Source organism: Arvicanthis niloticus, chromosome 1 (assembly GCF_011762505.2).
Source record: "Arvicanthis niloticus isolate mArvNil1 chromosome 1, mArvNil1.pat.X, whole genome shotgun sequence".
NCBI lineage: Eukaryota > Metazoa > Chordata > Mammalia > Rodentia > Muridae > Arvicanthis > Arvicanthis niloticus.
This window is the reverse complement of record NC_047658.1, coordinates 55253767-55276151: the sequence shown is the minus strand read 5'-3', so window position 1 is coordinate 55276151 and position 22385 is coordinate 55253767. Positions and strand designations below refer to the sequence as shown.

Below are 22385 nucleotides of genomic sequence, written 5' to 3'. Positions count from 1 at the left end.
ACCATGTGAAACCTCAGGAGTAGCTCTCCTAGGTGGTCCAGCAACTATCACAGATACCCCGGGCTCTTGGGTGAAAGCAGTAGCGGTATTCTCTATATCAGGGAGCAGGCTTCCATTCAAATGCCTCTTGGAAAATGACCGTGTGGATGTGTCTTTTTCCTCTGGGGAATCTGCTCCAGCAAGCACTGACATGGTACTCAGTGTTGTGTAGGAACATCTTAGCTCTTACTCACTTTCTGTCTCTGGCTGAATCTCCTTCACTGAGGTTTCCTTGGCAACAGACTCTGAGGCAGAGCTGTGAGAGTGGGAATTGCCCTGCAGAGTGCTGTAGGTACAGCACCCATGAGGGTAAAGGATGCAGCAGGGTGGATAGCAGGACAGTGATGGAGTTTCAGCATTCCCTCTGGCTGGTCTAGCTGTTCCTGGAGAGCTTGGTGCCCTTGCAATGATAAGGCACTGCCTGTGGGCTGCCCCCAAGACTGGACCATCATCATGGGTAAGGCAGCTTCAGGACTCTGAGAAAAGCAAGAAGAGTTCAGCCATGGTTTGTCCAGAGCAAACTTTGTGTTGGTTGTGGGAGTGGATGTCTTAATCACGGGATAAGGAGCTTCAATGGGTGACAGCTATTTAGCAAATCTGACAGAATACTTGCTCTTTTCAAGGACAAGCGTACCTGTCCAGAAGATTGGGCATTAGCAATATGGCCACCTTTCCAATTGGATTCTTACAGAGCAATGTGATCTTGGATAAGTTCTTGTCTATTATAGAACTCAGAGTCCCTGATGAGAATATGGTTAGATAGGAGATGGACTAGAGATGACCCCAGGAACCATTCTGGTAGTATCATTGTGCAAGTGTAGATGCAAGTGACCAGCCTGGTTGCTTGTATCTGTCCAGGTCACAGGACTGCAGATGTCTTCATTTCTTTTGCTAGAAAATAGAGTCTCAGGCCCTTGGGGAATCCCTATGAATGGAGCAGCTGCCGGCAGGGGGTCGGCCTGCAAGGCAAACACCAGTTCTGCATAAGGCTGGAGGCAGGAGGAGCTGGCACTGGCAACTCCTGCTGTGCACTTTCTCTGCTCCAGGGAAGAACTCCAGCTGTATGAGACACTATGTATGTCTTTAATAGTTCAGAACTTTGTAATGTTTCCTGAGACAGAGACAAATATGTGTGCAGCAGTGTTTGCTTGTTTGTTTTGCTTGTTTCTTTTTTCTTTTTGTGGCCACAGCTTGTGATGTTCATTTTATTGTATTTTAGTTTACATTATTTAAAAACAATTATGCATCGGAAAGTTGTACTAGCAAAGCCAGAAAATAGTAGATGTGTTGAATAGAATTAATTGGTATATTAAATAATAAAGTATACATTTAGGATACCACTATTGAAAATAAGCAGGGACGAGTTGAACATAAATTACCAGGAGAAAGGTTCCATTGCGGTTTCCATGAGAGAAATGGATTGGACTGCAGGAGTTTTTAATATATGAAAAATTTAATTTTCATTAGCTTTTAAGTTAGTATAAACTGTAAGGGGTTTTATTATGCATTTTCATATATGTGCCACTATACTTTGTTCTAGTCATGCCCAGTGAAATCACTTTCTTAAAGCACTTGGGATTCATTTGCAGCACATTACTTGTCTAGAGCGTTCTGTGCTCCAGGCACTGTGCTGGGTGCTCAGCTTCTAATGGTACATGTTAAATAAACAACAGACTCTAAAAACACAAGTCCTCCAAAAGGCTCTCATTGGGGAAAACCAACCTAACCTACTGAGTTAGAATGAACTTCTGGGAGGAAGTCTTGTTTGTGCTGTTTTTGTTTGTTTGTTTGTTTGGTTATTTTTTTTTTTGTTTTGTTTTCTTCAGGGTGTATGGGTGTTAAGATAGGGTAGGATCTGTTATGTGGTGCGGTGTCAGCAGGCAATTTGCTAAAGACATGGGGTGAGAGGACCAAGAGTTTGAGACCAGTTTATGCTATACTTTTAGATGGGTGTGGTTGTGTACATCTGCAATCTTAGTACTTAGGAGACTGAGGCAGGAGGATTGCTGTGAGTTTGAGGATAGACTGGGTAAAAAGTGAGTTCAAGGCCAGCACTGTCTAGATAGAGAGACCCTGTCTGAATAAGCAGTATTACTATCACTACACAGGTCAGGGATCAGATTAAGGAAAGAAAGTGGCCCCAGACCTCCCCACTGTACCTAGCCACTGTACAGGAGGACATTTTAACTAACAGGACAAGGTTCTTCCTGTCATCAGCTAACTGTCTCTGTCCTCTCCTCCTCTTCCTCCTGAGTGTATTCATCAGAAACAGCTAGTGATGGCTTTCCAGGCAGAGTATATGTTCCCTTCCCGGCTGTGCCAGGGCAATGTACTTGTTTCTGTTTGACAAGTGAGCTAAATGCAGGCACTGGGAGTTTCAGCAGATGGCCATGAAGCAGGAGTAACATTTGAATCCTGGTCAGAATGTTCCATGATTGAAAATCATATATTAATATGCCACGCTATTGCTGGAAAATAGCATCCAAACACACACATATACACACCACACACATATGCAAACACATACACATACATATACACATACACATATACATGTACACACACATGCACAGATTTGCACACAGATGCTTCCTCTTGACATTGAGTCTGGATAACTACTTAGTGCCTATAAAGGTACTAAGATCTTCAACCTGGATGGATAAAAAGATACCTTGTGCCAGGAGCTATTTTATAACATCCTATAATGATTCTTCAGCTTGCCTTCAATTTTGTGTTTTCCAAAACAGCCTTATGAAGGGTTTTAAGCATATGGAGAAGCAGAAACCACTCTACTTACTGTTTAGTGTTCTATTGCTGTGAAAAGACACCATGACCATGGCAACTCTTATAACAGAAAACATTTGATTGGGGCTGGCTAACAATTCCAAAGGGTTAGCCCATTATCATGGCAGAAAGCATGGAGGCATGCAGACAGGTGCTGGAGCAGTAGCTGAGAGCTATATCCTGATTCATAGGCAACGAGAGAAATAGAGAGACAGAGAGACAGACATAGAGAGACAAAGAAAGACAGAGAGAGAGAGAAAGACAGAGACAGAGACAGGTAAAGAGACAGAGAGACAGAGAGACAGCCATGGAGAGACACGCACAGAGACAGATAGAGACAGGGAGACAGACATAGATAGTGAGACAGCCATAGAGAGACACACAGACAGAGAGACAGTCAGAAAGACAGAGACAGATAGAGACATAGAGAGACAGTGAGACAGAGCGGCTAGGAGTGGCATGGGCTTTTCCTCAAAGCCCGCCACCAGAAACTCATTTCCTCCAATAAGTCCACATTTCCTCATCTTTTCAAATAGTGCCACTCCCTGGTGACCGAATCAATGAGCATATACAGACATTCTCAATGAAGCCACCACACAAACCACGCCTATATCCAGTAGCTACATTCAATTAGTGTCATCTTCCCTTCATTGTGTCTGCCAGTCTCTTAGTCCCACTTTTCTTCCATGCTCCATCTTTGATGTATTTGCATATGTGTCAGGTATCATTACGCCACAGAAGGTATGGAGCTTCCTCAGTATCTGTCAGTTTACAGAGAGTGAAACACACACCATGTCTTGAGTCGGGGCTTAGGGTGCTTTGAGAAGTGTGTATACTGCTGTAAGACATACTGCTAGGGAATGCTGGACTGCAGATGCAGCTCAGTTGATGGGGTGCCTCTCCAGCAAGCACAAGGCTCTAAGTTCGAGCCCCAGCACTACTTAAAGCAGTCACAGTGGCACAATCCTGTAATCCTAGCACTTAGGAGGCAGATGAAGGAAGATCAGTTTATTGTCATCCTTGTGTCATTCAATTATACATGGTGAATTTGAAGCTAATTTGGCCTACATGAGACCCTGTGCCATCCCCCATCCCAAATGTCATTACACAAGAAAGTTTTTGTATGCACTTTCAAATTGCTTGGTGCTCCTATAAGATGCCATCAAATTTAAAGGTCTATTTACATAAAATGTAGTGTCTGCTTCAATGCCTCTTAGCTCTGGAGGCAGAAACCTTACCTATAATTGGTAGGCAGGACTTATGGTGGGTATCAGTGGAAATCAAATTCTGCAGCTCAAGGCAGCTCCAAGAGGGAGGTAACTCTCAACTAAAGGGGCTGAAGGGAAATTATAGAGAGTATGGCCCAGGCTGTCACTAGGAGTGGGTGAGGGTTGTAGTTTTTGGTTGAATAATGGGATGAGAAGAGCAGACTGGGTCAGGAAGAAGGGGCAGGTGCATCATGGGATCCGATCAGACATGGGATCGGATAAGGGATGATGAACAAACTACATAGAGGGACTAAGAATATCCACCTCTCTCCCAGGGCCTCCTGGGGGACCCAGTGGATCCTGAGCAGGAGGTGGGTGTGCATCTGCCTACCTGAGGCTGTCCTGTGCATCTTGATGCAGCCCAGCCTGTCCCTGGCCCCAACCCTGGAGGCAAAGAGCTGATTTTACTGGAGAGTATACCCAGAGCAGCTGAGAGTGGGCTGCAGGCAGTGTTGGTGGACAAGCTTTCAACTGTCTAAGTGATGTTGCAACACGGAGGGAGAGGGTCCAGTTACAGCGTGCTGTGGCTGCTGTGCCCGGCTGCTCCCTCCTCTTCTCTCTGGAGAACGAATAGGGCACTGTAGTAGCTTGGGGCCTTGAAGCAAAGCTGGTATTTGAGCTTCTAGCATGTCAGCAGACACTCTTCAGGTCTTGTTACAACAACCCTTTTACAAAAAAAAGGATCTGGCATTCAGAAGGGAGAATGGCTTGTAGTTGGTCACGCAAACAGTGCAGAGCGGAGCCGAGCAGAGGACACAGGCCTCTGTAGACTCTCACGGGACCCTCAGAGCCAGCATTGTGTTCTTTGGTGCTTCTGCCTCCTGTTGCCAGGGTGTGAGCACATGAGCAAGTTTCTCCTTCTATTTGTCTATCTGTGTCCATGTCTATGGATCTGACCTCAGCATCCCTTCTCTCTGCTTCTCTCTTGTCCTCCTTCTTCCCTGTCTTTTCTTCTCTTTTTCTTCCTCCTCTTATCCCTTCATCTAACAGCTTCTTAGCATGCTGTTTGTGCCAGGCCTGCACTGGGTTCCAAGACTGCTGAGGGAGACGTGAGCCACAGTGCCTGGCATAGGGAAGTCACAGTAACTGCATAAAGCGATACACTGATGAAAAAGACAGGCATGGAGTGCTTTGATGGGAGAGTAGCCCTAAATTCAGTGATGTAATTGCCAGGCCATGGCAGGGAGGGCTTCCTGGAGGAGGTGACTGGGGCAAAACTTGAAAAACAAGTTTGCTGAGAAACAGTAGCTGGCAAGTCTCTTTGTCAAGGAGTGGGGGGTGGGTCATGCTGACCCCAGGCGGTGGAGGAAGTGAGGCGCATCTGTAGGAGACAAGCCTATGACCTTGGCAGGGATTTAACATTTTTACAAACAGAATCAGTCAATAACAAATGAGGAAAAGAAAGGATTTCTTCATCTTTCAAATGTTGCTTTCTGATATGAGGCAGGCGGCAGCGTTCCTCAGATAGTTGTGTGGGCAGAGAGAGTGGGGCTAGTTACCGCTTGGCACGACTGGGCACAGACCTCCTTAGATTCTATCTTTCCCAGTTTGAAATGACATCCCAGGACTCAAACCCCACTCTTTGGAACACCTCTGATACCCTTAAAAACAGGAAAGGAGAGGTTCAGCCAGCTCCCCTAGTTTGGAGACTTTGGGGCCCAGTAGTGTCCTAGTTCCTGTCGGGGCTGTGCTGGGTGGGGCTCCACGGTTTCTCACCCTGTATGTCAGCCAGTAAGAACTGGCTTTTTATTTCTTTTTCCAGGTGGAGGGGCTGGCGGGGTGCTGGTGCTTAGTAACCCACCCTTGTCCTTAAAATAGCAGGATCCAGGCTGAGACCACTCCCTCCAGCTTTGTGTTAACCCTTTCCAAACCTGTTCAACAGATGGGATGTGGCACAGGCAGAAATCTCCAGCAGCTCAGCTTGGCAAAGAGTGCTTCTTCAAGTCGTGTTAAAAGGGCAGGGCCATCAGATGATGCTGTGCTCACATCTGGTCTCAGCATCCTGCCGGGTCCTCCTAAGGGCAAGGGTGGGAACTGTGGCATCTTCCAAAGGCTAACTAAGCTACAGGCACTAAGCTGGCCATTATCAGTCCGACACTGAGCCTCAGTTACGTCTGTGCTACGGAAATTTTCACCACCCTTCAGGTTCTGCACCTCCAGGTGATTTCCTTTCTGCTGTGGCTCTTAAATAATCCCAGGGCTAATGGTCTCACAACTAAACTCTGTTCCCTTGAGGAAAATATGCTCCCCCCCCCTTTTTTTCCTAGTCCGAGGCCCTGAAGGGCTGGGAGGGAAGTGTACGTTTTTTGAAAGTGCAATTTAACCTGAGTCTAATCACATGAGCTAGATGTAAGGGCTCTTTGTAAACCGTAAAGTACAAACAAATGTGGAAAGCCATTATGAGGCATCGGTCGTTTATTTATTCACTCAGTTATGTGTTGACTCATTCTGTAAATGTTTATGGAGCCCTTATGTGGGCCTGGCCTGTTTGGGGGACCCTGTGGTGAACAAAGCAGATGAGGTCCCTGTGTGGGGGATTGTATCCTTGATGGGGTACATTGACGGTTCGCAGGCACTCATATAGGCTAATAGGTCACCCTCCAGTGGTGCAAGGCTCCCCAAGGGAAATAAACAAGGGTGACGTAGTAGAGTAGAGGGCTTGTGGGGGCCGTAATTGAGATTGAGTGGACAGGACAGGCTGTATTTAGGATGGAGCCAGCCTCAGAAAGAGTTGGAAAGGGAACTTTCTTGGATCAGGGAGTGGCTGCAGCAACATGGGCTTGACTTGTTGGAGAACTAAAGGCCAAGGTGACTGTGAAATTCAGTGAATAAGAGGTTCGAAGGGGAAGGAATAATGGTGAGAAGCAAGGCCTGTGGACTGCTGGGCAGAGAGGAAGAGTCAGTCCTCTTCCTCAGAGAGACTGATATCCTCTGTGTGACAGAGTTTCCAGTTTGGGGTGCAGATCATGCATACAAGTCTGTGGGGCATCAGTCAGGGTTTTGACTATACTTGGGTATGAGTTTGTCTTAAGAGAAAATGGGTTATATGAGAATTGAGGGAGATGAAAAAAACTGGACCCGGGCCAGACAATGTAAAGGAAGCTCTGATGCAAAGAGCTCCAGGATCCTCCTCAGGTCTAGGGTACAGAGTCTTCAACTTTTCTGCCAGAGAGCCCATTGGAGTCCCAGTTACACTCTTTTGATAATAACTTCAAGAGACACTATAGACAAGCAGAGCAGACAGTGCTGACCGATGCCCCCATCCCCAAGCACTTCAGAAATTCCTGCACCTTCCCCCACACTGAGTCCCACAATAAGGGGCTGTCCCCATGTTTGTTGACAAAGGCAACTTTATGTTCAGATTGCCCTTCCAAGATGTCTCTTGTGACTACCCTGGTTGCTTAACAGTGGACGGACTTCCACAGTAGTCTTGTATGGAATGTCACGGGCATCCTACAGTTTACCCCCACACCCTTATTAATGCATAGGACCTGAAACATTTGGTAGAGTGTCAAAAGCATGCCCGAAAGGCCACATAAGAGTTAGCCAGTTGCCCACAGAGGCTGTGCTTAGAAGAGGGATGTGGGGCATACTCTTGGACAGATGGATTAGATGTCACCTTGAGATCTCAGGCTCTCTGAAGGGACGAGAGGGAAAAGGACATGCTGGCCACATGATAATAAGCACTCAGGAAGGTCATGTTTCTTAAGACTGGTTTTCAGTGTGCTTCACGGAAGTAAAGTAATTGGTTGTAAATGAATGGAGCATGCTAGTGTCATGTGGCCTATGCTCTCACAGAGCTAGCCATGCCTTCTGGAGGGTGGGGCTGGGGCTTGAGGATTCCTACAGTTAGTTCATCTGTTAGGGAATGTCTAGCTCAGGATGGAAGAGGGGGTTGGGTTGTAGATCAGGAACACCTTGTTTAGAGTTCCCATGTGGGAATTTGTTAGCCATGACCTTGGAAAAAGTTTGACTTTGCTGATCTAATGGTAGCTGTGACTCAAGGTCATCAAGCACAGCACAGAGTGAGGAGATGTGAACTGAGCTTTTGAGTGGTGATTTTGGGACATGGTTATGACAGCACTTAGTTGTGGGTAGTATCATGTGGTGATATTTTTTTCTTGTTCATTTTCATTTTTTTGTTGTTGTTTTTTTTTTTTTTCCTTCCAGTGCTGGTGAATCCAACTTACCTAGCATGTGCATGGCCATGGTGCTACCATTTCTTTTTTAAAATTTTGTGTTGAGACAAAGACTTGCTTAGCTGCCTAGGCTGGCCTTGAACTTATGAATCTCCTGCCTCAACCTCTTGAGTAGTTGGGGATTCAAGTGCATGGCCATCAGGATTGTTGATATATTTATTGAAAACTCCTGACAGGTGCCAATCTCTGGTCTATTAACTCTCTTGTCCTTCTAATTATACTTTGGCTTCCTGCAAATGTCCAGGACACTTAGGGACAGAGAAGGAGTCTCACTGTGATCTGGAAAGGGCCTGTCCAGATGGTGGACTTTATTCTGAGGCTCAGCTCTCAGCCCTGCCGTCCCCTATTTGGGCCAAGCCTTTCACATGGAGAAATCAGATGGCTCTAGCTGGGAGTATTCACACAAATGTGTGCCAGGTTGGACTCACTTACCCAGAGTCACCTGTCCAGAGCAGGTGGCAGCATACGACAGCGTGTGCCATCCCTCTGAGCTGGAATGTGACTCAGGGCTGGCTTTAGTGTGACAGAGGAGTGTTCCCCACTTAGTCCAATCAGGGCTTGGTTCCCTGGCCGTGAGATTACAAGTGCTTTGGTCTCTGCAATTGCAGAGAGAAGCAAAGGTGGTAACATCCTGAAAGGCTGTCCCAGGAGGATCAGGTGAGTGAATGGCCCCTCACTCAGCTTGTGGAGCTAGCGACCATGTCCTGTACAAGGAAACTGACTCTTCTGGCCTGAATGGGGAGGGATTTGGTTGCTAAGATGTATATTCTGTTTGGAGGTGGTCAGGGAAGGCTCATCACGGAGAGCTGTTGGTATAGGAGTCCCAGTGCCACTGTGTTGCATGATGGGCGTCTCTAGTCATGGTGGGTGGCTGGATGGCCTTGCTGTGGGTGTAGTGTTTCTGACTCCTAACCTGGTCTTGTCCTTATTGATGTGGGTGTAGAAGCAGTTGGGAAGAGGAAGGGAGGCCTTGGGTACCTGAAGGATGATTTCTTATTGACATGGCCAGATGGGCACAATGAGTGGGTGCATCTGATAGCTTTGGCTGTGAGAAAAGAATCACTGGAGCGTTTGGCTCCCTGCTTCTGCTTTTGATCAATTCCTGCTCTGGTTCCTTCCCAGTGGTGCTAATCCCACCCTCTGTTTCATAGTGTGATTTCTCCCTGTTGCTGGGAACTCAGGTGGTGAACACGAGGGTGAAGAGAAGCAGATGCTCTGAAGTCACGGGGCAGCATCTCTTCTTCCGCTTTCAGTTGAGAAAACTGTCTCTTTCTGGTTGAGCTACGCCCAAATGATGGCTGCATCCCTGGAGCTAGCTGAAGCCGTGCTGGGGCTTCCTGGTGCAGCCTGGGGTCACTGCTCTCTACAGTTTCCCTCATTCTTACCTCAGCTTCTTGGAAGAAGGTCATCAGACCTCTGTTTTCTCTGTCCTCCTCTGTCCTGTGGTTACACAGTAGCCAACTCTTCTGAGCCCGGCTGAGGCCCCCCTTTCCCTTGTGCCTTGCTGATGCCCTACCTGGTTACTTACTACATGATGGTGCTTCCCAACTCCCATTTCTTAAGCATTCTTCCAATCCTAGACACTCTGCTGATATCTTCACACACTGTCTTTGGGATCTTCTGGTGTGGTTCCACTTGAATGGTGGGATTCACCCAGGTAAAACAGGGTTTATCCTGGGCCTTAACTGCAACCTCTGACTCCAGGTTTTATGCTCATCACTGCCCCAAGACACACCCCAACAAACATAAACTAGTCATATATTGACAGAGTAAAACCATAACAGAAGAACACTCAGGCTTAAAAGATGGCTGTTGGTGAAGCACTTCTCATAAAAACCTAGTGCCAGAGTTCAATACCTGGAAGCCATGAAAAGGTGGAAAGAGAGAACCCAATCTACAAAGTTCTCTTCTAGCCTCCACATGTGCATACTTACACACACACACACACACACACACACACACACACACACACACACACATGAAAAAAATGTTATCTGCTCACATTCCTTGGAGGGTTTTTTTGTTTTTTGGGTTTTTTGTTTGGTTTGGTTTGGTTTTTTTGTTTGTTTGTTTGTTTGTTTTTTCGAGACAGGGTTTCTCTGTGTAGCCCTGGCTGTCCTGGAACTCACTCTGTAGACCAGGCTGGCCTCGAACTCAGAAATCCGCCTGCCTCTGCCTCCCAAGTGCTGGGATTAAAGGCGTGCACTTTAAGACTCTCATCCTAGCTGAAAGCCAGTAGTATTCTGCTAGCAGCCTTCAGATGAAGATGTCAGACTCTCAGTTCTGCTTGCACCATGGCTTCCTGGACACTGCCATGCTGCTGCCTTGGTGATAATGGACAGAACCTCTGAATCTGTAAGCCAGCCCCAATTAAATGTTGCCCTTTTAAGAGTTGCCTTGGTCATAGTATCTGTTCACAGCAGTAAAACCCTAATGAAGACACTCATATACAAAGAACAGATTTATTTTAGGAGAAAGTCAAAAGCTGAGCTCTTGCCAACTCTCTCCATCTCTGTCTTCTGAATCCTACCATGAGAGACCCAAGAACTTGAAGAGATGGGGGAGTCCTTTGAATTGAATTTGATAACAGCATAGAGAGGTCATATTCCTGAGGGGCATCTTAAAGCTTAATGAGCTATGGTATCGCTGTCCCCTTTCTTCCACACCCCCAGCTTCCACAGCCACCAATAGATTTGTTTAAACCAAATTCAGAAGGGTTATTCTATGCCTCTGTGACCCCCTTATTCAGCTCCCAAGTCTCTGCTCATGGGTAGGTCCTTGGTGAGATGCTTCAAAGAGTTGTTTCAGTCAAGGCACTTAACTCAAGCCTCTGCTGGAGAAGTTAATATGCTAGGAAAAGTATCTGTCTGTGTCTATGGTTCCCAGTAGGCTGTAAAGTACCATGCTTTATCTCATATGGCCCAAGAGCCTGAATCACAGTGAATGGTAGAAACTGATTATTATGTGGACTAAGAAACACCAACAATAATTTTAGGGATTGGAAAGATGCCTCAGTAGGTAAAGTGCTTGCTACCCAAGTTCAGATCCTTGGTACTCACATAAAATGGGTTCTGTTTCTTATGTCTATAAGCTTAGTACTGGCCAGGCAGAGACAGAGAGATCCTGGGGTTTGCTGGCCAGCCAACCTATGTAGATCAGCAAGATTCATGTTCAGTGAGAGATCGTGTCTCAAAAAATAAGATAGCTAGCCACAGAAGAAAGACAATCAGTGTTGACCTCTTATCTCCGTAAGTGTGTGCACAGGCGATACACTCATGTATATAGCTCTTGAGCATGTGCACACACACACACACACACACACACACACACACACACACACACTTTATCAGGAGAGGGAATTGTTTGTGTCTGCACTACCTACTGAGATTGGCAATACATTTCCATAGGTGAGATGGTCTTCATCTTAAAACACAGCAGCCGCGCACCCCAGTATGTGGGGAGCAAAAATCCAAGACAGTGAAAATAAACAAATGGTTCTGAGAGCCCCGTGCTTCTGTTTGGGAGGCAGCTTCGAATCAGTAATGGACTCCAAGTTTTTTCAGGTCTCTGTAGAAATCAGGGCCCATCCATGTCAGTCTTGTAATTAGACATGGTTGCCTGGTGTCTGCCAGAAACATGAAGAGGTCTCTGCCCGAAAGAGCACAGAGCAGATGGGGTTGCTGAGAGCAGCTTGTGCGTGAGCACGCTGCCTGGGGGAAAGGAAGGCAGAGAGCCGGGAGCTGTGGTGCCTGCTACACTTGTCCCTGGAGGAGAGAATTAGATGTCACAGAAGCGGCTCCTGGACTACTCGCTCCCGGCATTGTGACCCAGATGTCAGGATCCATGCAGAATAGGGATCTTCATGGGTCTTGCACCGTGGGGGCAGAAGTGCATCTGTAATGGGCAGGTGCAACAGCTAGGATGTGGCTGCCCTGCTCTGCCAGCTGGAGGAGGTCACCACCAATATGCTCTTTGGCACATCCACAGGCGCACCCCACTGCTGGGATGTCAGGGAACGGCACCCCCTCCCTGCTGCTCATGGCATCTCTTACCTGGCCAGGCTAACCGTGAGTAACTCTGATCCCTTTCCTCAATCTTCCCTCAGCATAAGAAAAAGACCAGCTCCCAAAAGTGACAGAAAAAGGTTTGTTACAATCAGGATCCTTCTGTATCAGTTACTGCTGTGGGACCCAAGGCCACAGAGAGAGACTCAGGAAATCCAAGGAAATGAGAACTCCAAGCTATATGAATGTACCACAGGACCCTGCTGGAAGCATCAAAGGAAGCTTCAGGCTCCTGGTTTCCAACATGACTCTTCAGTAGATTGGAAATCAGTACAGTTAATGAGAAATTCCCTTTTACATATAAAATGAATAGGGTTCACATTTTATAAGATTCTTCACAAAATCAATCTCTTTGCTTGCATATGTGTATAGAATATGTGCAAATGTGTGTGTGTGTGTGTGTGTGTGTGTGTGTATTCCCGTGTAGGGGCACACATATGAGTGGGTGTCTGTGTACGTGTGTACTTGTGCATGTGAAGCTCAGAAGTTGGTGTGGGGTATCTTCCTCAATTGGTCAATGAGGCAGGCTCTTCCATCAATCATCCATTTGACTAGTGTAGTTAGCTGGTTTGCTCTGGGGAGTGTCTTGGCTCAGCTTCCCAAGTGTTGAGATTATAGGCAGGCTGCCACACCTACTGTGCATTCGTGTGGATGCTAGGGTTTGAAACTCTCTCTGACCCTCATCCTTAAAAGGCGAGTGCTTTATGCCTGGGGCATTTCTCCCCCACAGTCATATATTCTAGGAACTTTTTAGTATTTTTATTTATAACATAATAATGGTATTATGTGATGATGTCTTGCTTTAGTTACACACATTTATTTATGAATTCATAAACACTGACTTATCTGTGTATCTTATGTGTGGTTAATAGTGTGTACCATGATATAAAATGTAAGCTCAAACTTTGAATCAGATCATAAAAGTCCAAAATGCAGTATTCTAGGGCCTCAGTGGGACATAGAAGGGTATGGGTGTGGCCCTATAGCTTGGAGTATGCCTGACTTCTCTTTGGACATGGTGGCCATCTTCCTGTTGTTCAAGGTAAGGAAGGACTCCTGGCTCAGTCAGCCATAGGCTCTCCTCTCTCTGACCTATAGTGGATGAGTATGTCCTCAGCACACAGCAAGGGTCAGAGGTAGGTGGCTGCTCCAGTCTCACATGTCCTTCCTCTTTTTTCCCCATTCCTCAAGGGTGGCTGTTGCTACTTCCAGCCAAACCACATGAGTCCAGGAATGGTCATAGCAGTTGCTGAAGGAGGCAGGGGACTGTCATGTTTACTGCACAGGTGATATCTGGGCAATATTTTTCAACAACTTTTCCAACACTGAAAAAAATTGTCAAAAGAAGATAATGAAGTATGTGTGCATGAGGTGGGAGGGGACATAGGGGCTGTCAGCCTCTCTGCACATGTGATAGCTCAAAGAACAATGCTTACTCACCTCATATGCCATCTTACAAAGTTGGCCTTAACACACGCCAACAAATCATGTCCAAAACACATCCCCGTGGCCACAAAACAATTAAGCTGAAATTTTCTAATAAAAAACAATCAAGGAACTAAAGGATGTAAAATTGAAAATTAGTTGACAATAACCATGTCATTATTGCAAAGAACAGAGTTTAAACTGGAGGTCAAAGTACTTTAATTACTGACCTTCTGAGTCAGTAGGAGGCCTATGGCTGTGGCTTAGGTCTTATGTGTCTTTCTACATAATAAATACGAAATATGTACAAAATACAAAAAAATTTAACTAACTAGTTATATAACAACAATAGATTGTGACAAAGAAGGCTTCAGAGGAGACTTTTAGCTTTAAGTCATAGTGACAAAGATGGCCTGCATAATGGCAATAACCAACTAACACAGGGCTGAGACCAAACTTCTGTCCTTCATTTGTTATCGTAAACTTCATGATAAGTAGCAACTGCTGTCATGTCCATTTGACTGGTAACAAAACCAGGTCACACAAGGCTTCAGTAGATTTTGAAGGACAGAGTTTGGCTCCTTGAGCTCCTTGGCAAAGCATGTCGACACTCCATGACTCACAGTTATGTTTCAGAAACTGGATACTTACTATGTCTTCTTAGCCAGCTTAGTTCCAACAATTTTTTACTTTGATAAAGGTTCTAAGCATTGCAAAAAATGTTTTAAATAATATATCTTTTTCAGTTTTTTGAGATTTTCCTGTGTGATATAACTCCCTATATTCCCCAATTCCTCCCAGATCCATCCCTACCTTCTTACCCACTTACTTTGAGTCTTTAAAAATAAAGCCTATCAAGTTCAATTTGTGTTGCCCAAGTTTGTTAAGTGTGAGGCTATGCCCTGGAGTGTAGTTGACCTACCAGGTCATAGTCTTAAAGTAAACTGGCTTTCCTCTCCCAGCAGCCATCGAGAGCTTCTCCAGTGGGAGTGGGAGTGGGAGTTCCTGCCCACATTTCCCATCCATACTGGAATTTTGTGTGGTTTGAGTCCATACAACTGCCAAGCCATGTTGTCTGAAAATCACTCTTTTGTTGATATCTACTGCTATTGGGCTTTATAATTTTTCTACACACTTTGCACAATGATCTCTGAGCTTTGTGGGAAGGGAGTGATATCTGTGTGAGGGAGGCTGGAGAGCTCCAGTATTTTATTCTCTGCACATTAAGCAGTTGGGAGTCTCTGTGGTAATCGCTGTCTACTGCAGGAAGAGGCTTCTCTAATGAGGACTGACAGATGCAATGATATATGGGCATAACGATAAGTCATTGAGAGTTGGTTTAACACTATGTCTGTTTAGCAGAATAATAACATAAGTTCTCCCTTTGTGACTGTGACCTGTCTAGCCACAGGTTTTTGGCTCTGATAACAGTGCCAAGTATGGCTTTCATCTTTTGGAAAAGGACTTAGATCCAACGAGAAAATGTTTGCTTGCTCAAATAACCACTATTGCATCAGAAGGGCGTGTCTTGCTGGGATTATTCTACCTAGCAGGGTTCACAGATGGGCAATATTGATTACTTTTCTCTTTGGTAGACTGCATAGCAACTTTTAGCACCATAAAATCTAGCAGTGGGAATAAAACCTCCAGGTCAGTACCACACGATTAAAAATTAGACGTGGCGCTATATTTTTGTCTCCTAAAACACAACTTTATTTTTCTGACTATAATGGTGAGTTGTGACTGATATAAAAAGAAAACCAAACACAGAAAACAATTATGTAGAAACGAAAGGTTTCTCAGCCTCCCCAAAATGACTACTAGTTTTCAGCTTATCCATAAAGGTATGTTTTTTTTCATAAATTAAGACTAAGTTTAGACAACTCTTTTATAATAGTTTTTAGCTTTCAGGACTTCCCAACCTTCCACCATCTCTACACATGTACATCAGTTTCATTCCCATTGTTGGTTGTGTAGCATCCCACAGAGTGTGCCATTAACTGTTTTACATACTCTTCCACTGGCACACCTATAGGTTGTTCACAGTTATTTACATTTTTCTCATTTTCCCTTTTCCTCTTTCCTTTATTTTTGTTTCTTTCTTAGTTTCCTTCCTTCTTTCTTTTGAGATAAGGTCTCTCTGTGTATGTCAGAATGGCATGGAACATAGAGCAGGGTGGCCTCAAGCTTACAGAGATAAGCCTGCCTTTGCCTCCTGGGTGCTCTGATTAAAGGACTGTACCTGGCCCTCCCTCTATTTCTTATTAATTCAGATATCCAAGCAAGGTGAGCCATCCTTAGCCAGGCTCTTGCTTATCCTAGTTTGAATGTGTGTGCACCCATAAAACTTAACAAACAAACAAGTGTAAGTCCTAGTCTGAATTATCTCCCTCAGACCTCCCAGTAGTTAGCTGAGTTTTTCTAGATTTTTCTTAAGGTGAATTGCATGTTTTACTTGTGTCATGTTGGTACGGCTTACTCAGGAGGAATCCCTGCCCTGCCTGGCCCTGTGCCTTTGGACTTAAGTAGTGTTGAGTTATCCAAAGGTGCCCCAGCCCTGTCTGTGATTTAGGACCACTTCCCTAGATGTTGAAAGTTCAGTACCTGTGTAAGATGTGAGATAGCCACCCTGGGCTCTTAAGTACTTTCCAGAGTCCAGAATGTCTTTCTAGATAACTCTTAAGCTCAGATGTCAGCTCATGTGGCTTCCTCTCACTCTGATGTCTCATCATTGGAGTTGTCCAGTCTGTGGTCCCAAGCGGGATGGTATTCCTGTGTTGGTACAGGTGTCAGTGGGAGGGGCCTCTGAGATGCTCTTCAGTTATTGGTCCACCATATACAATGCCCTGTGTTGTGCCAAGCTCCAGAGAGTACAGTTGGTCTCCTCAGAGATGTAGTAGGGTAGAGGAAGAAAAATGGCATGTGTTTAACACAGTCGGCTTGACTGTGGAGATACTAAAGCCCAGAGATGCTGTCTTCCTTATCCCGTGTACATTATATATAGATACAGCGGGTCAGACTCAGCTGTGGGTCCCTTAATTCTATTAATGATCTTCTTTGGGGCAGACAAGGGACACTCACCTCTTCTCTTCATTTCTTATTTCTGAATCACTTTTTAGTTCAAGACCAAAAAAATATGCCCCCTGGGCTGGAAGGGCCAGACTTCAAAACTGCCTTTGAAATAGGACACTGTGGGAGAATGCAGAAACTCCAAACAGATTTATCAAAGGGTTCCCCTTTCGCCACATGGTGATTTACAATCTGCTCCAGTTCTCCAGTCAACGAACGATGTTTCACCCAGATCCAAGTGCAAGGCTGTAGCTCTAGGGAGGGATTTGCCCAACACATTAACCACATGCAGATGAGGAAGGGAAGGAGGGAGAGAATAGAAAGAACAAAAAAAACAGAAGGGGGCAGAGAGCAGGAAAATGGGGAATGGGGAAGAAAGAGAAGAAAGAAGGGGACAAGGAGGTGAGGGAATACAGAAGAGGGGAAAGGCAGACTTACAGACCTTGCTCCCTAGCCTGAATTCTAGAATTTTCTTCAAGGCCTCTAAAGGAAGCAAGTGTCACTGCTCCACAGTCCTTGTCACTATACTCTATGCAAAGGACAGCTCAGCTGCGGTCAGGTGTCCTGAGCAACTATGAGGGCAGTGGTCCCCATTCCTCTTTTCTAGGTAATCTCCTGCATGACAGAAAAGGTGATTATGTAGCACCTTTGTGCTCTGGGAGGCCTGGCAGAGAGAACCAATCTCAGTCAGGTGTTTGGAGGGACACTAGCCAGGACATGGCAGAGTGTTTCTCTCGTCCTTTGATTTTCCCTGGGCTGGGAAGACAGGGTGTTCCCTGATGAGTTCCATATTGAAGTCCTTCTGTGTGTAGAGGACCCCAGGGACATCTTGTGCAGAGCCCACCAGGGACAGAGGAAACCTGGTAAGATACTGGTGAGGAATCCTGTTGCTGGGAACCAAATAAGAGAAAAACTATTGGTTTGAACTTTCAGAGAGGGCTGAGGAGGGGAAGTGTGGCACAGCTGGCTCCCAGCACCACTGATATTTGGTTGCACAAGAGATCAATATCCAGTTCTAATGTCCCAAGCACAATTACCAAAGCCAAGCTGAGCCACGTGACTGCATGCTGTGTTTTCAATTATTCCCTCCCCTCTCTCTGTCTCTCTTGGTGCTAGGCCTAGAGGGAAATCCCTTTCCACAGAAGTGCAGCTCTGGTTTCTCCACCTCAGCCCTTGTATTCCTTTCCCATTCACGTTTTCTGGGCTGGTGAGACTGGCTTGGAGCAGTCTCTGCTCTCAGATGGAGGGTGAGTGCCTTGCCCTCTGTCTTCTTTTTTCTATCCCACACTCTCTGTCATCTCTCAGGAGGGCCCAGCCTTAGAAATGGCTACTCCTTGTAGAAGAGCTTGCTTTTTATAGCTGACAGTGCTCACTGGACACACTCATGGGATGAGCAGTTTCCACCGAGAAATCTGAGCCTCATCTGGCCTGAGTACTGCATGTGTCCCCAGCCAAGGAAGCCTACAGCTTTGCACCTCAACCTCAAAGGACCCCATAGCTTCTCTGCTGTAGAAGACACCTAGTGAGTAACTAGTCATGGCTGGGGAGCTTATAGGTGAAGAGAGGACATGGGGGAGAAAGGGAATGGGGTGTGTAATCTGAGGGTCTATGGAAATTGGTAAATCAGCTGGTAGGAAGGAGAATGGATGGAGGGAAAGGCAAGTGTTGGCTGGGGTGGAAGTAGCCTAGAAATCACATTCTTTTCGGGAAGTCATAGTTTTTTGAGGACTTAGACTACTAGCAGTAGACTGAAAGACTCTTATTTCAGGAAGATGCACTTTTAAGCCTAAGCATGAATGTGTTGATTCGAATAACAAAATAAACATTATAGCTTCAGGCATGGTTGGATCCAACTGCTGTGTGACAGCATCTAGGCTTGGTTCTGCTCACACACACACACACACACACACACACACACACACACACACACACACCCATCCTTCCGACCCTTATTCTTTTCTCCATTTCTCACCCTATCTGCCTGACATCTGAACCTTCCGTGTCAGTTTTACTCTCCACACAGAGGTGCTTAGCAACTCATCCTTAGTTCTTCCTCACCTTGTTTCAGAAACTTCTAGAAGGATTTTAACATAAAACGTTTTGGTTTTCAAACTTTCAAATGGTTAATGTACATGTTCTGGATCTCTCTCTCTCTCTCTCTCTCTCTCTCTCTCTCTCTCTCTCTCACACACACACACACACACACACACACACACACACACACACACATCATGTACTCAAAACACCCTCCACACCACACATCCCACACACCACACACATGCATCATGCACGTCCCACTGAGGTTGATCTGAAAGGAAGAAGGTCCAACCTAAGTTATCTACAGTGATGTTGCCGTGGAGCTTCCAGTTCTGGGGATTTGAAAGGACAGGGAGTTGAGGACCTCCTGTGCTGGAGACAGCAACCCAAGGGCAGCTGTGATGGTTTAGATTTGAAAAGGGATATCTGAAAGAGAAACAAGTAACAGGAAGAAAAAGGCTCTGAGAACTCAAAGACCATGGACAGACACAGATCAGTCCTCTCAAGACAAAGCTAGTTTCAGCTTTGCGTTTGAGGCTGGGGACACATTGAATGTGGAACTGATATGGGAGTTTCCATGGCTTTAGGGGAAGGAAGCAAACCCTGGTGCCGGATCTCAAAGCAGTGAGTTAAGGAGAGAAAGTGCAGAGCACAGAGCATTTATTCAAGAGTACCAGGGTGGGGTGACAGGAAGGGCAGCTGTAAGAATAAAGTAAGGAGCCAGATTTGTTTTTCAAGGTAGGGTCTTGGCTGTTCCAGGATGGCCTTGAACTCACTACATAGCTGAGATTGGCCTTGAAGTTCTGATCCTCCTTCCTCTACCTCCTGGAGACTGGAATTACAGGTGCCACTATGCCTGGACTACTGCATAGTTGTAGGGACAGAGGAGGATTGATGTGTGGATCGTCAAGATCCCATGGGAGAGTCACTGAATGAGGGCAATCAAGGCAGCAGGTGGGACTACGGAGATCCAGCTTGGAGGCTCAGGATTTAGCCACACTGCATAGTTTTGTGGTGGTCACTGCCCTGTGCTTTGGTCATCTTTCTGTGACAAGAGCCCATGAGGGTTTATGAGGGTTTAAGTGGTAAAACAATCAGAACACTTCCTGGCACACTACAGTAGTGACATTTTGAAGTCACTGAGTGCATGATGGAGGTAATTATAGAAACACAACACATTTGTTGGCCAGTGATGAAGCCCAGCTGGTGGCCACGAAGGTTTCTTTGTACCAATCTGCTCAAGAATGAGTGTGGCCTTCAGGGCTCAGAAACCTGTCACTAAGCACAGCTGTCACTACAGGGCCAGTCCATTATGGCTGGAATTCTCTTATCATGTGAGCTAGACAGGCAAAGAATAAAGGACTTTGGGATATTGGCAAGGTGTCCCTCATGAAATGGACAACAGAATTAACATTTTTGAATAATATTTGTTTATTGAGTGTGTACATGTATGGCTATGAAAGTATACACTATAGTAGATGGTGAAGCTTAAAGGTCAGAGGACAACTTGGAAGTGTCAGCCTTCTACCATGTGGGTTCCAGGGACCAGACCAAGGTCATCAGGCTTGGTGGCAAGCGCCTTCATTATCTGAGACATCTCATTTTGTCAGCCCAAGATGCAATGATGCTTTTTGTTTGTTTGTTTTGTTTTTAACATTTAGTGTGTGTGTGTGTGTGTGTGTGTGTGTGTGTGTGTGTGTTTGCCAAGTGTTTCAGGCAGTATCCTAAGAAGGCATTCTTTTGGGGGGACATGTGAAAATGTCTATGTCATGAAATGCTGGAAGCTCTGTGCATCACCTGATTCCATGCTGCATGCACACTAGCAGCACGGTGAGCTGCCAATAACATCTCACAGTTTGTTGTTCTGGCAATAGGCTTTATTTTGTGGCTTGGACCCAAGTCAGAACTTGTCTGGATACAACATGAGGCCGCTTTGCAACCTATCGCATGGACACCGGATCCATGAGAGGTGCCTTTTGGCAAAACTGTGTTGGGCTGTGTGCCTGATGGGGGAGCCAGTCCAGGGTTATGATTCTGGGGGAATAAACCAGGGGAGTGGCCGGTAGAGTAGGTGCTCATAGTCCTATGTGGTACACTGGTGTGACTTAGGGCCTGAGGAAGGGCATGTGTGTTTGTCAAGAGCTAACTGTGCTGAACCTTCTGCACTCAGCCCAGCCATGGCAAACTGGCAGATCTTCATCTGGGATCAGAGGACATACATCAGTGGTCAGTGGGCTGAGCCCTGGGCTCTTGAGTTCTTTTGGAGAAACTGCAGGAGATACTAAGGAGAACAGGGGGACCAGGGCAGCGGGCTTCATCCTCCTTGACCCCCTCCCTGCTCTGATCTACAGGCTAGAGTTTCATTTAAAGATTAGCTTCCAAGTTTAAAAGCCATGGTCCCCAGGAGCTATTCAGCTCTTCAGCCTTTCTCATGACTTCGTTCTTTTGCTAGCACCACGGACTTAAATTTTGTTTCTCTGCTCCCCGGTTTCCCTGCCTATAGGATGCAGGTTTGGATAAAGTGTTTAGGCTTGGTCTCTGTGAGCCTGAGATATGGAGGGGGTGTTAACTCCTTGAATTGTCTAAGCTCCATTTGCCCTGCAGATGAGCTGGGTGCAGGGACTCATCTACCTGGCTTCATGGGCACCCAGAGTTCAGTTCCTGGACTTGAGTTGGCAGCAAGTCACACTACTACTTCCCGTTTCTTCTCTTCTCCAGGGACTCATGCAGTGGCAGCTAAGCCCAGTTCATCTGCCACTCACCGGCCAAGGCCTGGAGAACAGGAGAGGAAGAAGCGTGGCCTCGCTTCCTCTCTGAGGATGGAGCCCCATAGTCACTCCGGAAAGAGCCGGAAATCCACAAAATTTCGCTCCATTTCCCGTTCCCTGATCCTCTGTAATGCCAAGACCAGTGATGACGGCTCTAGCCCTGATGAGAAGTACCCCGACCCTTTTGAGACTTCACTGTGCCAAGGCAAGGAGGGTTTCTTTCACTCCTCCGTGCAGCTGGCAGACACATCCGAGGCTGGGCTCAGCAACATACCAGACCTGGCATTGGCCTCAGAGGCTGCTCAACTCCAAGCAGCTGGGAGCGATCGAGGCAAGCACTGCAGGAAGATGTTCTTCATGAAGGTATGGCCAGGGTCTGTGTATCTGACAGGGCTTATGGTCATTTCTGGTGCTGTGAATTAGTCTTTGAATCCACTTAAGCAGGTTAGAAAAACAGAGTTCTTATTGTACATAGCGGCAAGGAAAATTACGGCAATGGGCTTGATAGTGAATCAGGTACAGTCAACACTCCTCTCTGAGGTATTTGGTAAGAGATAGTGTCGGTCAGAGACAGACTGATCCTAGATCCCTGGTGAAAAATTCCAGCTGCAATAGCTCTTGTCACCACACAGGCATCCTTTGCCATAGTGTAGGCAGGTCAAAACACACCTATCCTGGACACCCAGAGAGGCAGGTACCTGGATACAGGAGAGGCCCTGGGAAAAGAATGTA

The 22385-nt window shown here is 46.1% G+C and overlaps 1 protein-coding gene across 6 annotated transcripts in view; it reads left to right on the top strand.

The window, feature by feature from the left end:
• Il16 (interleukin 16) overlaps positions 1-22385 on the top strand; it is a 139928-nt gene that overhangs the window by 1511 nt on the left and 116032 nt on the right. The window contains exons 1-2 of one of the 6 annotated variants that reach the window (XM_076937096.1): positions 12088-12357; positions 21604-22016. In XM_076937096.1, coding sequence (XP_076793211.1) covers positions 12153-12357; positions 21604-22016 — 618 coding nt within the window. In that variant the 5' untranslated portion in view covers positions 12088-12152. Of the gene's footprint in view, positions 1-12087; positions 12358-17949; positions 18371-21603; positions 22017-22385 lie in introns of those variants that run through there. The other 5 variants (XM_076937099.1, XM_034505928.2, XM_034505920.2 and 2 more) reach the window with 5 other exon arrangements.